Below are 14,322 nucleotides of genomic sequence, written 5' to 3'. Positions count from 1 at the left end.
GATTGAATTTGCTCAAGGTCATGTCACCAGTTGATATGGGTATTGGATATGACAACTCCATTCGCCAGTCCTCCGAACTAGTCAGAACTGTATCCTCCACCTTGTGTTGGAGCCAAAGATCAGCACCCAGGGTGGACACTATGATGTCCTCTCTCTTTTTGAAATCATTAAAATTATTTTCTGGGAAAGATGCAGAATTTTAAATAGTTAATGACAGAAGAATAAGAATCCTATGATTACTGACATGGAGAAATCCATGAAAAGACAAAGAGGGAAAGAACATGAAGGTACAAATGGGAAGGCAGCAAAGCGAGATAAGGTTTTCTTGAATGGTGGGATATAAAAGTGATATGAAAATAACATGAATCAAAGTTGCTCCTGCTTTTTACCATGTGGAGGTTACAAGATGCCTGCACTACAAAATTGGATAATTATTTTAATTATATGATTATGTTGCAAAAGTTTTTATGTTAAGTTTCCTCTTAATTGTAAGGTGTCAATACATTTATAATACAATATAATTTACCAAAAAAAATCCACCTAGATTTATGCAGAACTGTTGAGATACATATCTCTTGTCTGAAGTAAGGTGGACCAATATTTTACACTGGGACATACATTGACGTATCTCAGAAAAATGATCAGGCCCCAAAGTCAGGACCTCTCACTCCTAGATATTTTTCTCATGTTTAGTCCACCATGCATGCACTTACAGATGGTTGATCCCATTGTGATGTAGCAGTGAACACACTCTCCTAAAGATGATTCATATATAACTCTAACTCTAGCTGTATGATTCTGGTAAGTCAGACCCCTTTCCCCAAGCTGTTAAATGGAGATCATAATACAAGTTAACCTTATCTTACTATGCAGTTTTGAAGCAGTGAATATAAAAATGCTTTAAAAACTATAGCTACTGTATGTTACTTACTTATTATAACAATTAGTGGTAATAAACTTTGGTTTGAAATTTGATTTTATTTCTTCCTTTGATAAAACATCCAGTATTTCATTCTCTTGTTTATGCACTGCACTGTTCTCTTCCTTCATGTCGAGTAGCCAATTCAGGTGTGAATCCTTGGGATTCTTTGCTAAGCCAACTTGTTCATTTGCCTAACACGTTCTGTTTTTCTTTTCTGTGTCCTCATGTTTATGCAGTTCGGCAGTGCTCTAAATTGAATGTCATTTTCCAAACGCATTTTCCTAGATTTACATGGAGAGAACCAATATTATCTCTCTCTTCAAACTCTGGATAAATTGCCTTTGTCTTTCTGATAGCATGTCATGTCATAAAGTTACACCCAGTTTGTGTGTTTAGAATGCCAAGTGGATCTAGGTTGGGAATCTAGAGTTCTGGGTTCTAGTCCCAAATTGGTCACGAACTCCCTTGTGACTTTTTTGGGACTTGAGGATTTTAACTCATTAATTCATTCATTCATTTAGACAAATGAGTAAAACATAGTTCTTATTCTCATTGAATTCATAGTCAACTGGTGCAAACAAATTAAGTAAATCAGCAAAGTACCCAGTGGTAACTGGAATCTGTACAAAGCATGTGAGAGCCCTGGGTAGACCATGGTAAGTTCTACCTACAGGTTTGTCAGAGGAGGAGGTTGTTTTTTTTTTTTTTTATCACTAAGCAACATTTATAATTATGTATTTATCTGTATGGTGTTTTGCTTGTTTGCCATAGTATATGTCTCTCACCAGATACACCATAAAGTCGGAGACCATGTGTATTTTCATTACAGTCTAACCAGCATCTTTCTTTTTTTTTTTTTATTAAAGATTTTATTTATTTGACCGAGAGGGACACAGCGAGAGAGGGAACACAAGCAGGGGGAGTGGGAGAGGGAGAAGCAGGCTTCTGCGGAGCAGGGAGCCCGATGCAGGGCTCGATCCCAGGACCCTGGAACCATGACCTGAGCTGAAGGCAGACGCCCAACGACTGAGCCACCCAGGTGCCCCAAACCAGCATCTTTCTTATACATGACAGATATGTTTTGAAAAATGAATAAATCAATACACACAGAACAAAAACAGATTAATATTCCATGCAGGAGATTTGCATGATCCTATTTCTGTTATTTCTGCTTTAGAATGATCACAGCAATAGCAGTGTGAAAGCTAAAGTGAAGCAGGAAGATAAAAGGCATGGCTAGCAAAAAGCAAAATAATTATTTCAACTCATGCATAAAATTGATTAACATTTATTTTTTCTTTAAATGATTGATAAAGATGCATATTTAAAACAATACAGTGATCAGGCAGCTAAGAGTTTGGTCCTGCTTTCCTGTTTGGGTGCTGTTATCACAAGCCCTTTAATCTTTCAGGATGTCATTAATTATCTCTAAATCCCTGTGTAGTTTTAACATTCCATGTGACAAAATAGTTAATTGAGTTACATCAAGTATACCAAAATGGAAATAGAAATGGAAAGAATTTCAGAAGAAATGCATGCTCTCATATAATGGCACATCTTAGATAATAGACATATGTCTATTAATCAATCTTGGATGACCTTTTTTTTTCTTATCTTAACCATGCTATATTTGTGTCTGGGCATAGCTTTTGCACTGGACATCAGCTGTAAGTGTGCAAATGTCTTGTGCTTTCTCACAGGCATATCTGTCACGTCTGGATGTTCGAGTTGTATACTATACAAAGAAGGCACAACTCAGGGCTATGCTGTTCAAATCTTTAATGGATCTACCAAATTGTAGAGAAGCAATAAATAAACTGATGTAAACCTTACCTGCTTAGACCTACCCTGCAGCCATTTATGTTCAGCTGTGCCCATGTCCCAACTGTGTTCCAAACACACCTTGAGATGGCTTTCTCCTACCTACCCACTGGTCTCTGAGGCCAAATTCTTTCCCTTCATCCAATTCTGAATCTGACACGGTCATCTCAGCCTGAGTCAGGGAGTGGCATCACACAGAGTATGTTCTGTAGTAGTGCTGTGAGTGTCCTTGGAGTAGCAGGGTGTGTGTGGGAAGGCTAAAGTTTGGGCATGTGTGGATGTACAGCCAGTGTTCCACTCTTAGATTCTGAAAAGGTTTCCTGAGCCTCGCTGCTGAAGATAGGAAAAAAATATAACTTAAATATTTTTTTTTTCTCATTTGCACAAAAGTATCTTTTGGGTCATCAGAAATCCTTGTCTTTCCTTAAATAAATTTTCTTTCTAGGACAGCCACAGTTGTTTAGCCCTTGCTCTCATCTGAGCCTGTTTGCCTGTGGCTGAATTTTTGCCAATTACATGTCGCCATCGCTACTGATTTTTCACCCTCATTCTTGTACAAGAATGGTTCATCTCTTCTCTGCCTCATTCTATAGTTATGCTAGTTAATGCAGTGTACTGGGAACAGCATCAGGCATAAGGCAAGCAGGGTTTTTAAAATTACAGTGTATCAAACTATTACAGTAGTTTTTTGAGGAAAGTTGATTCTTCCAAAATCGACATTTAAAAACCTGTACAGGCAGATTTTGTAATTACTTAAATTGTTCGCTCTGTTTGTCAATGACCACACATACAAACAGATCGTTTGTAAAGAGAGCTAGAGTACCCAACTCACACAGCATTAGGGAAGGCATGTATTAAGAGTTTGTATGTGTCAGCTAACACTTCCAAAAATAATTTTAAAATATATGCACTATAGATGATGAAGGGATAAAGAAAATAAAGAGAATGTGGTTATACACAGACACACAGGAGTATAATTCAGCCATAAAAAACTCCAAAATCTTGCCATTTGCAACAACATGGATGGACTTTGAGGGTGTTATGCTAAGTGAAATAAGTCAGACAGAGAAAGACAAATGCCATATGAGTTCATTTATATGTGGAATCTAAACAAACAATACAAGCTTGTAGATACAGAGAACAGATTTGTGGTTGCCAGAAGTGGGGGTAGGGGTGAGTGAAATGGGTGAAGGGAGTCAAAAGGTACAAACTTCTGGTTATAAAATGAATAAATCAGAGGGATAAAATTACAGCATGGGGACTACAGTTAGTAATGCTATATTACGTATTTGAAAGTTCTGAAAATTGCTTAAGAGAGTAAATCTTAAAAGTCCTCATAAAAGAAAAAAATTCTTTGTAACTATTTATAGTGATCAATATTAACTAGATTGATTGTGATGATCACTTTGCAATATACCCAAATATCAAGTCATTGCTATATTCCTGAAACTAATATAATGTTAAATGCCAATTATACCTCAAAAAATAAATTTAAAACATTAAATATAAGCACTAATTCAAATTGTCTGAGAAAATACTCTTGCTGCTATTTAGGACCTGCAGTTAGGTTAAGGAACAAAAGTGAATTTATTCGTGGCCTCATACAATCTTTGAAGGATATTTAAAGTATGACTTATGAGTAAGTTTTGAATGTATTCAAATATAAATAAGCTATAGTCACTTTGCTCATAAGGCTCATTATCAAAAGGAGAAACATTAGTATAAATACGTCTTTTTAAATTTCTAGGGCACGTTTCCTAAATTTAAATGTTATTATTGACTGTTTGCTCAAGGTTCTCAGGGACTTGGTTTTCATTTGTTTATTCCACCAGTAGGAACAGATGCATATAGTGCTGTCATGAAAATTACATAGTGCACTTAGGAAAAGTACACCAAATCATTTTTTAATCAGAAAAAAAAGATAATGTCCATAATTTGTTGAACATCAACACTATGCCAGACATGAGCTAAGTGAGTTATATGCTTGAGTGGATTTACTCTTTATAAGAGCCCTGTGAAGACAGAAATAATGACATACCTGTTTCAAAAATGAGGAAATTGAGCATCACAGGAGTTAAGTCACTTACCCAAGGTAAATTAAATCATCCGGGATGGCCAACTCCAACGTTCTGATTCCACATGCTGCCTCTGGCAGTGCACTGTATTTGGAGGAAGGAAAGTATTGAGTTTGGGAAAATACAGTCCTCAGGGACCCTTGATCATGACAAGACTGTGGATTCTGTAAGAAGCTTTGGAGAGGGCCATGGAGAGAAAGGGAATGTCCTATCAGCCAGGCTGTAATCTGGACAGATGGACAGTCCACATCTGTAATGTCAGACAACCTCCAATTCCTTACCTGTGTGACATCTAAGTTTGAAAGGAGTAACTGGATGGTGGTGGGGAAGCGTGTGTGTTGATTCTTCCACCCTCAGGACTTCAATGGTAACCTTTTAAAAGGCAGGCTCCATAAAACCAGATGGAAACTTCTGGTATTAGGAAACCCCAGTTCCTACAAGGAGCCAATAATCCCTCCATCCCAACCTCTGTTTCCACCCTGCCATGAAACCTCTGGACTAATTTACCGTGGTCTGAGCATGGCATACACGTGAAGACACTCTGCCTGCCTGGATACGGTGATCAAACTGATTATTGGCAATGAACAACAGCTGCAATAAGCTGACCACAACAGACAAAGGCATACAAAGTAGCAGCCAATTCCTTGGGAGCCAAGGGTAGCTCCAGAGATCCTATGTTAGGCACAGCTATCAATCCAGGCACAGTATCTGCTGCCACCATAGCTACTCCACAGACTCACAGGCTGGAACACACTGACCAGGCCCAACATACCAGGAAATAGCCCCAGTCCCCTAGGAAGAGAAGGGGGCTGAAGTAACATCACATAATCATCTTCCATCTGTTTATTTAAGAGTTTTTCTGGGGTGCTTGGGTGGCTCAGAGGGTTAAGCATCTGCCTTCAGCTCAGGTCATAATCCCAGGGTCCTGGGATCCAACCCCACATCAGGCTCCCTGCTCAGCGGGAAGCCTGCTTCTCCCTCTCCCTCAACCATTCCCCCTGCTGTGTTCTCTCGCTCTCTGTCAAATAAATAAATAAAATCTTTTTAAAAAGTGTTTCCTTTCAAGATAATGATGAACATAAACTTTGTATGATCACTGTAGCCAATTGCTAAGCAAGTGTGTGGTATATATGGAAAGCAAAAACAAAAACAAAAACTTAAACACCCTGGCTAGCATGTAGATGTTTGCATTCATTTTTAGGAAGTACTTAGTCTGCCCAGCAATCTGATAGGAAGAGGGAAAGGGGCTTCAAACAGCATTAGTATATCACTTTACTGAAGATAGAAAAAAATGTCCATTGATCATATCAAAGAATAGCGGGAGATGGAGTGTGAGTTTAGGAAATGTACAGGAACGTGATAAACCACCTCTCAAAGCATCATGACAATGCTCTTATTGCACTCAATTTATAAATGTTAGGCATCTTAACCTTGGCATTTCAGCTATTTATAAGCAGTATATGTGGTTCTGCATCTATCACAGGGTCAGGTTTTAACAAAAATTTTATTTTTCATAAACTTTCATTGAGTCATAGTTAGCTATGTGTTGCTTTCATAAATTTTTCATTTGTTGCTATAGATACAATGAGATCAATAGCTCTTTTAACAAAAAAATTACACATTTGAAATCCTATATCCAATCCAGCAAAAAGTCCTATTATTTACCTACAAAATGTTTCCCAAATCAGAGCACTACTCATTACCCTCGGTCCATAACCCAATCCACAATTCCATCTGTCCTCAACAAGAGCAATGTAACTTCCTCACTGACCTCCCTCCTCTCCCCTTGTCCCCCAGGAAATAGTGGGAAAGGGTCTTTTGAAAATACAACTTAAATCATTCCTCTTACTACTCAAAACTCTCCAACGGATTTCCATAACATTTTTTTAAGTTTTTATTTAAATTCTAGTTAGTTAACATATAGTGTTGTATTGGTTTCAGGAGTAGAATTCAGTGATCCATCACTTACATAAAACACCCAGTGCTCATCACAAATGTCCTCCTTAATACCCATCACCCACTTAGCCCATCCCCCACCCACTTCCCCTCCAGCAACCCTCAGTTTTATTCTCTATAGTTAAGAGTCTCTTATGGTTTGCCTCCCTCATTTTTTTTCCTCTCCCCTATGTTCATCTATTTGTTTCTTAAATTCCACATGAGTGAAATAATATGGTATTTGTCTTTCTCTGACTGACTTATTTCACTTAGCATAACACACTCTCGCTCCACCTGTGTTGTTGAAAATGGCAACATTTCATTCTTTTGATGGCTGAGTAATATTTCACTATGTGTGTGTGTATGTTTGTGTGTGTGTGTGTGTGTGTGTGTGTGTGTCAGTCCATGTTTGGGCTCTTTCCATAATCTGGCTGTCATTGCTAATGCTGCTATAAACATCTGTATTTTTGTAGCCTTTGGGTAAATACCTAGTAGTGCGATTGCTGGGTCATAGGGTAGCTCCATTTTTAACTTTTTGAGGAACCTCCATACTCTTTTCCAGAGTGGCTGCACCAGTTTGCATTCCCACCAACAGTGTAAGAAGGTTTTTACACTGGTGAGGACATTTCACTATGTCCTCACCAATAGCCGTTGTTTCCCATTGATAATTTTAGCCATTTTGACAGGTGTAAGTTGGTAACTCCTCGTGGTTTTGATTTGCATTTCTCTGATGATGAGTGATGCTGAGCATCTTTTCATGTGTCTGTTGGCCATCGGGATGTCTTCTTTGGAGAAATGTCTATTCATGCCTTCAGCCCATTCCTTAACTGGATTATTTGTTTCTTGGGTGTTGAGTTTGATATGTTCTTTATAGATTTTAGATTCCCATAACATTTAGATTACAGTCCAAACAACTAAGTGTGAACCCTCCTGTCTTCTGAATGTCATCTCCTACTCTCTTCTCTCTAGCTTCTCTCTAGCACTTGCATCACGCAGAGTTTTACATCTGCTCTTCCCTCTGCCTGGTGCAGTGTTTTCCTGAATCAGGCTTGGCAGACTTTGCCTTCATTTAAGCCTTTTCTCAAGGGTCTCCTCAGAAGAGCAGTCACTGAGTGGCCTATGTAAAACATATCTTCTTCATCCATTTACCCTATTTTATTTTTTTCCTTTATAACATTTATCATTACCTGAAATTGTTTGGTTCTTTGTGAATTATTAATTATCTGTGTGCTTTATGAAGGTAAAAAAGAATAAAAGCAAAAACAAACCTTTCAGAGCTCTTACCCAACCTATGCATTTATTGTTGAGTAAGTTAACAGAATAATTTTGAAATTAAATAATTGTTACTATTTTAATAATGAGTCAGATCTGCAAGAATGCTACATGTTATGCTGGGTATAAATATTAAAGGTCAGTGGATAAATGTCATAATAATATAAGGTTCACCAAGGAAAGAAAGTCCATCTACTTGGAGAAAGAATGGGGAACTTCATAGAAACAATGAATTTACTTGACCTTCACAACAAGTCTATGTAGTAGATAATATTACACCCATTTCACAGATAAGAAAACTGAAGTTCAAAAGGTTAAATACTTTTTCAGTTAGGACTTGGTATTATCTGACTTGAACACTAAATTTAGATCTGAGTCCAAAGCCTGTTCTTTTTATTTTTTGGCTGTGTTTTATGAGTCATAGTTTGTCCTGGGATGATCCTGCCATAAATATAAGCAGAGCAATGCCCTGGGAGTAGTATGCTTTAGCTTTAGGCAGACACATAGCTTCTAAGTTCAGTTTTACCACTTTCTCCTAACTAGACAACAGATACATAACTTGTTTTCTGTGATTCTCAATTTTCTCATGTATAAAGCAAGAGTAACTTGTCAGTGTCTTGTAAATATTAAGTTAAATAATTAATGTAAATTACTTAGTACAATGCCTACAACATAGTGATTATTCCCTAGAGGCTTCTTCAATCCTCTGGACCCAGTTCTAGATCTATGATCTAACTATGATACAAATTTCTCTTTGGACACTTACTGAACATTTGTCAGTGAAAGTAGTTTTCTCATGAAATTCCATACTCCTACTGACAAGTATAGTTCAAGAGTTGAAACATAAATAAACAGATATTTTAAAAATACCTTTGTAGAACCAGGGCAAGGAGGGCTGCAGGCAGGAGCTGCAGGAGCCTGGGACCCAGCTGAGCTGCCTCGTTGTGATGACCAGCGTGGTCAAGACAGTATACACTCTGCAACCCCCTGCTGTGCAGAGTGGCGGCCTGCCGGCAGACACACAAACTCGAGCCACTTCTAAGAGCCTATTACCCGTTAAGTCCAAAGAAGTGGATGTTTCCAGACTTCATTCAGGAGGTTCAGAGAACGATGTTACAAAAATCACCAAACCGAGACGAGAGAATGGGCAGGTAAAAGCTGCAGACACCGCCCTGAGGAAGAATGTCAGAAAGTGCTACAGACGGCTGAGTAAGCAGAAATCAGAGGAAGAGCTCAAGGATAAGAACCAGCTCTTAGAGGCCATCAACAAGCAGCTGTACCAGAAGTTGACTGAAACTCAGGGAGAACTGAAGGACCTGACCCAAAAGGTGGAGCTGCTGGAGAAGTTTCAAGACAGCTGCTTGGCAATTTTGGAGAGCAAGGGCCTCGACCCAGTTTTAGGCAGTGAGACCCTGGCATCACAGCGGGAATCCGCCGCAGATCACATGGACTCTATGTTGCTGTTAGAAACTTTGCAAGATGAGCTGAAGTTTTTTAACGAAATGGCCAAAAAGCAGATGGAGGAGTTATAGGCCTTAAAAGTCAAGTTGAAGATGAAAGAAGAAGAGAGGGCCTGGTTCCTAGAACAGCAGACATTTGTAACAGTCAAGTAAATGATTTTACAGCAGCCCTGGAGGAAATGGAGCAGCTATTAGAAATGTGATAGGGCGCCTGGGTGGCTCAGTTGGTTAAGCGACTGCCTTCGGCTCAGGTCATGATCCTGGAGTCCTGGGATCGAGTCCTGCATCGGGCTCCCTGCTCAGCGGGGAGTCTGCCTCTCCCTCTGACCCTCCCCCCTCTCATGTGCTCTCTCTCTCTCTCTCTTGCTCTCTCAAATAAATAAATAAAATCTTTAAAAAAATTTAAAAAAAAAAGAAAGAAATGTGATAAAAAGCAAGTGACCAGATGGCTCCCACAGGGGAAGCCACTCAGGACATCTGCTTCTTGGCCATGACCTTCTAGGACTCACCGTCTGCAGAATGGAGACATTTGCTGCAGTAGGATTAAGGACAGTCTATACTAGAATGGTGCTTCCTCCTTCAGGCAAGTGAACGCCACCCTCGGACTGATGGGTTCCCCCGAACCTCACACACACATAATCAAGGCCGACAAGGGCTGGGGGGGTACGGAAGCTTGGATCGACCTTCTAGGCAACTAAGCGGCAGGCCATTAGAATCAGGAGACTAAACCAGCCACAGCCAGAGGATCCCAAAAGTCACATTCAGATGTGTAGGAAGAAAACCTTAATTGTGCAGTTGGAGTGCAGAGGCTCCACGGGAGACATCAGTGAGAAGCGATGCTGTCCCCTTCTAACTTGGAACACATTCTGTCTCATCCTAGTTGGGCTCTAGACCTCATTGTAAATTAATGAACATGAAGTTATTGAAATGGCTTAATAAATGGGGTGAAGGTATAGATAGCAATAACACCTACCTGAAATAGTACACCTTGGAGCTTTTAATCTAAAAAAAAATAAAAAAATAAAAATACCTTTGTAAATTCAAAGCACATAAAGTAAGAATAGATTTTTAATTTGGTTTAATTCTTCAGATTTCAAAATAAAATTTGATTCCAGAGCCCACCTTAGGAATTACAGTTCCTTCATTATTTAAAAAGGTTAGCACTGCTATATTGTTTTCCACTAGATGATGAATATAGAAGAAAGTATGTTATTATATAGAAATATTCCTTAGTTTTCTATCATACTTGATTTATTTTTCTCTTGTGGCAACCAGTTGTTTCCCAGTACATCAGTCCTCTTCATATGTTAGGCAAAACTCATGTGGCTCTCAGGAGAGAGAAACTTTAGTCTTCTTTGTTAATAGCAGTTTTCTCTTTCATTTTCCCTTTGTCAGTTTTTCTCCAGAAGAGCATGTGGCTCTCATTTCTCTTAGTATGGTTGTTGTTGATCTATATTTAATGTAGTCAAATATTTTTCATCCCTATGCACTTCATGAAGTCATAGATTCAAAACATCAACATTTTGCATAGTGAATTGTTTTTCTTTTTCAGTGTTAGTCTTATTTATTTATACCTGTGCTCCAAATTAATGATGCTTACTAGAAAACTGTTTTGGAAATATATACAAACATTTTTACTATTCCTTCCTTTTATGATGTGTCATTTTCTGTTTTTATTTTTGCTTTATGTAGTATTGAAATTTACATTATGATAAATTATAAAATATCATTCATACACTTCTTTCACTCCAATATCTAAAGCACATCATATAAGCTTATTTTTGCCCCAGTAATTCAATTAAAATGAATCCATTTATATTGATCATAGAAATTCTAGATTTGTTAAAAAGACCATGGCATTATTTTGTTCATATAATTATGTAGGCCAGATGTCAGAAAACCTTTCCTGTAAAGTGCAAGATAATAAATATTTTAGGTTTGTGTGTCTATGATATCTGCTATAACTACTCTGCTCTGCCATTGTAATGAAAGGCAGCCATAGAAAATACATAAATGAGTGTGGCTAAGTTCAATAAATCTCTAAGTGGACAACTAATCTGAATTTCACATTATATTCATAGGTTAAAATATAATTCTTTGTCTTTTTCTCAAATTGTTTAAACTGTAAAAATTAATCTTAGTTGATAGTCTCAAAATGAGTCAGTGGGCAGTATGTGGCCCCTAGGAGTTGATATGCTGACTCTTGATACAGGTGATCCTCTTTTTCAGGCTATCATAAAACACTTATGTAGAGAATCTTGGCTTATGTCCAAACTGGTATATATTTGGGGAAACTGTATATCAAAAAAGAATAAGAAATAATGTAGAGGTTATAGTCAGTGGAGTAGTAAAGAAATTATAAAATTATTAGAGTCCTTTGATGAAGAGATAAACATAAGTGTATGTGGAAAGAAATAGAACATACCTTATGTTACTTTAACATATGTTAATATAATCTGTCTAAAATTGTACTCACAAATACAGTGGAGTAAGTTGATACAGAAAAATCCCTACTTCTACTCCAAGCAAATACATAATAATGCTGAATAACAAATTGTTTTAAAATTAAACTATAACTACAAGCTTAAACCAAAGAAGGACAATGCATAAAAGCAGTGAGCATTAGTAGAATCTGAAGTATAATCATTCATTTGCAAAGACATAGACCTTTTAATAACCGGAAACTGAGGCTACAGAGTCCACATGGTGTAACAAGTCCATGCCATAGAAACTGAACTACTTGGATAATGCCCAAAGATAATTTGTCTATGAACTAAGACTTGTGTAGTTCATAAAATGGGATTAGGAGACCTTAATAGTTAAAGGTACCTTGATAGGAACTTTCCATTGCCTCAGGGTTTGTCATCTAAGAAAGAAAGCTTTTCACTATTTATGATCCATCCATGGTTGTAGTTTCACATTCTCAGTATTCTTGTGGTACATGAATAGAATGATCATATATCCTATTGTTCCAGGACAGTTCTGGTTTATGACTGTTATAAAGTTCCAGTTCACTTTCATAAGTGTCCTATTTGGATATAAAATTATAATGTTATCCTATACATAGCCAGAAGCTGAGAGATTAATGCACAAAAAAAAAAAAAAAGATCAAGAACTGATGAAGACTGAAGGCCCTAAGCTGAGGTAAATCAAAAACTCTCCTTTAGGGACGCCTGGGTGACTCAGTTGGTTAAGCAACTGCCTTCAGCTCAGGTCATGATACTGGAGTCCCGGGATCGAGTCCCACATCGGGCTCCCTGCTCAGCAAGGAGTCTGCTTCTCCCTCTGACCCTCTTCCCTCTCATGCTCTCTCTCTCTCATTCTCTCTCTTTCAAATAAATAAATAAAATCTTTAAAAAAAAAACTTTCCTTTAGTAACTCAGGATAGAGGGCATTCATACACATGTACACACAAAAACATACACACATACATGTATATACATGCACACATACACGAACAAAATTAAAACTCCTAAAGATGAATGTACAATCAAAAATTACAAACACAACATGAAACACTGCCCATGGTGGGAAAATCAGTCAACACTTCAAAGAGAATTCACAATACAAGTAGAACTAATAAACTGAAAGAGGTATTTTAAAGTATTCAAATAGATAAAGATAAAATATAAACTTAAGGGGCAGCCTGGGTGGCTCAGTTAGTTGAGAGTCTGACTCTTGGTTTCAGTTCAGGTCATGATCCCAGGGTCAGGGGTCGGGCCCCATGTTGGGCTCTGTGCTCAGTGCAGAGTCTGCTTCACTTGTGCCCTCTCTCTGTCAAAAAAATTCTTTAAAAATATATAAACTTAAGGAAGAGTGTTATATGGGAAAAATCAGGAAATATGAAAATAATCAGTTAGAACTTTTAGACCAAATGTATAGGTATGAACAAAAAGTAATAACCTAAATTATGACTTAAAGTGTATACCAGACATATATTCCTAGAGGTATTTATTAAACCAAATGATAAAACTTAAGAAATATCTCAAAATGTTGTTCAGAAAAATGAAAGAGAAAATATGCACGAATATGGAACATTAAAGTTCTAATGAAGTCCCTGTATATTTGAATATATAATGACTAAGAATTTTCTAGAATTAAAGAAAGATATGACTCTTGATTTAGAAAGAACACATTGAATCCTGAGGGGGGAAAAAGAATTTTACACCAGACACCTCACAGTGAAAATGTATAAGCTCAAAACAAAACAAAAGAAAAAATAAAAATAGGCATTACAAGACAAAGATTAGTACAGAATAATAACAATGATAAAATAGTTTGAAGATATTCTTTGCCTCAGCAGTAATACATAGCATGAGACCATTGATTGATATCTTCAGAGTACTGGAAGAAGAAAATAATTGTCAACCTAGAATTTTGCGCTAAGCCAAGTTATTAGTCAATAATGTAACACTTAAAGCCATTTGCAGACTAGCAAAGATTGAGAAGGTAAATTAATCTTACTCTGATATTAAAAGATCCAATGAATAATATTCTTAAGGGAAAATGATATTGAACCAGAAGGAAGGAGTTCAAAAAAAATAAAACAATTGTTAACAAAGTATTAATAAACATAGTAGTAAATCATTTTTCTTAACTTAGAATCCCTACCTATTGGACTTCAAATACACTGAACTCATGTTTCAAATGCCCTTCATTAAGCCATTGAGGATGATTAGTTATGTATCCTAAACAAAGGTCATCATTGCACTCTTGATCCAGAGATGACCACCTTCTTTGCTTTGTTTTCTAAGTATCATTGTTTTGGCCAGCCCCTCAAGCACCTTTAAACACACACACACACACACACACACACACACACACACACACACACACA

The 14,322-nt window shown here is 37.4% G+C and overlaps 1 protein-coding gene and 2 long non-coding RNA genes across 3 annotated transcripts in view; 2 read left to right on the top strand and 1 right to left on the bottom strand.

Moving 5' to 3' along the window:
• Positions 1-14,322, top strand: part of LOC141370452 (uncharacterized) — a 1,695,799-nt gene that overhangs the window by 527,954 nt on the left and 1,153,523 nt on the right. The window lies entirely within an intron of this gene.
• Positions 976-12,488, bottom strand: LOC141370450 (uncharacterized). Its single transcript, XR_012374482.1, has 3 exons — positions 12,315-12,488; positions 4,831-4,902; positions 976-1,203 (listed from the first exon to the last, which is right to left on the bottom strand). It is a non-coding gene; the product is annotated as an uncharacterized lncRNA (long non-coding RNA).
• On the top strand, positions 7,988-9,688 carry LOC112840748 (small kinetochore-associated protein-like). The gene is given in 3 exon segments (XM_073879589.1): positions 7,988-7,993; positions 8,904-9,618; positions 9,621-9,688. Coding segments are annotated over 3 exon segments (789 nt in total).

Source organism: Callorhinus ursinus, unplaced genomic scaffold, assembly GCF_003265705.2.
Source record: "Callorhinus ursinus isolate GAN/ISIS: 27379988/994484 unplaced genomic scaffold, GSC_fseal_2.0 scaffold35, whole genome shotgun sequence".
Lineage (NCBI taxonomy): Eukaryota > Metazoa > Chordata > Mammalia > Carnivora > Otariidae > Callorhinus > Callorhinus ursinus.
This window is presented reverse-complemented; position numbering and strand designations above follow the sequence as displayed.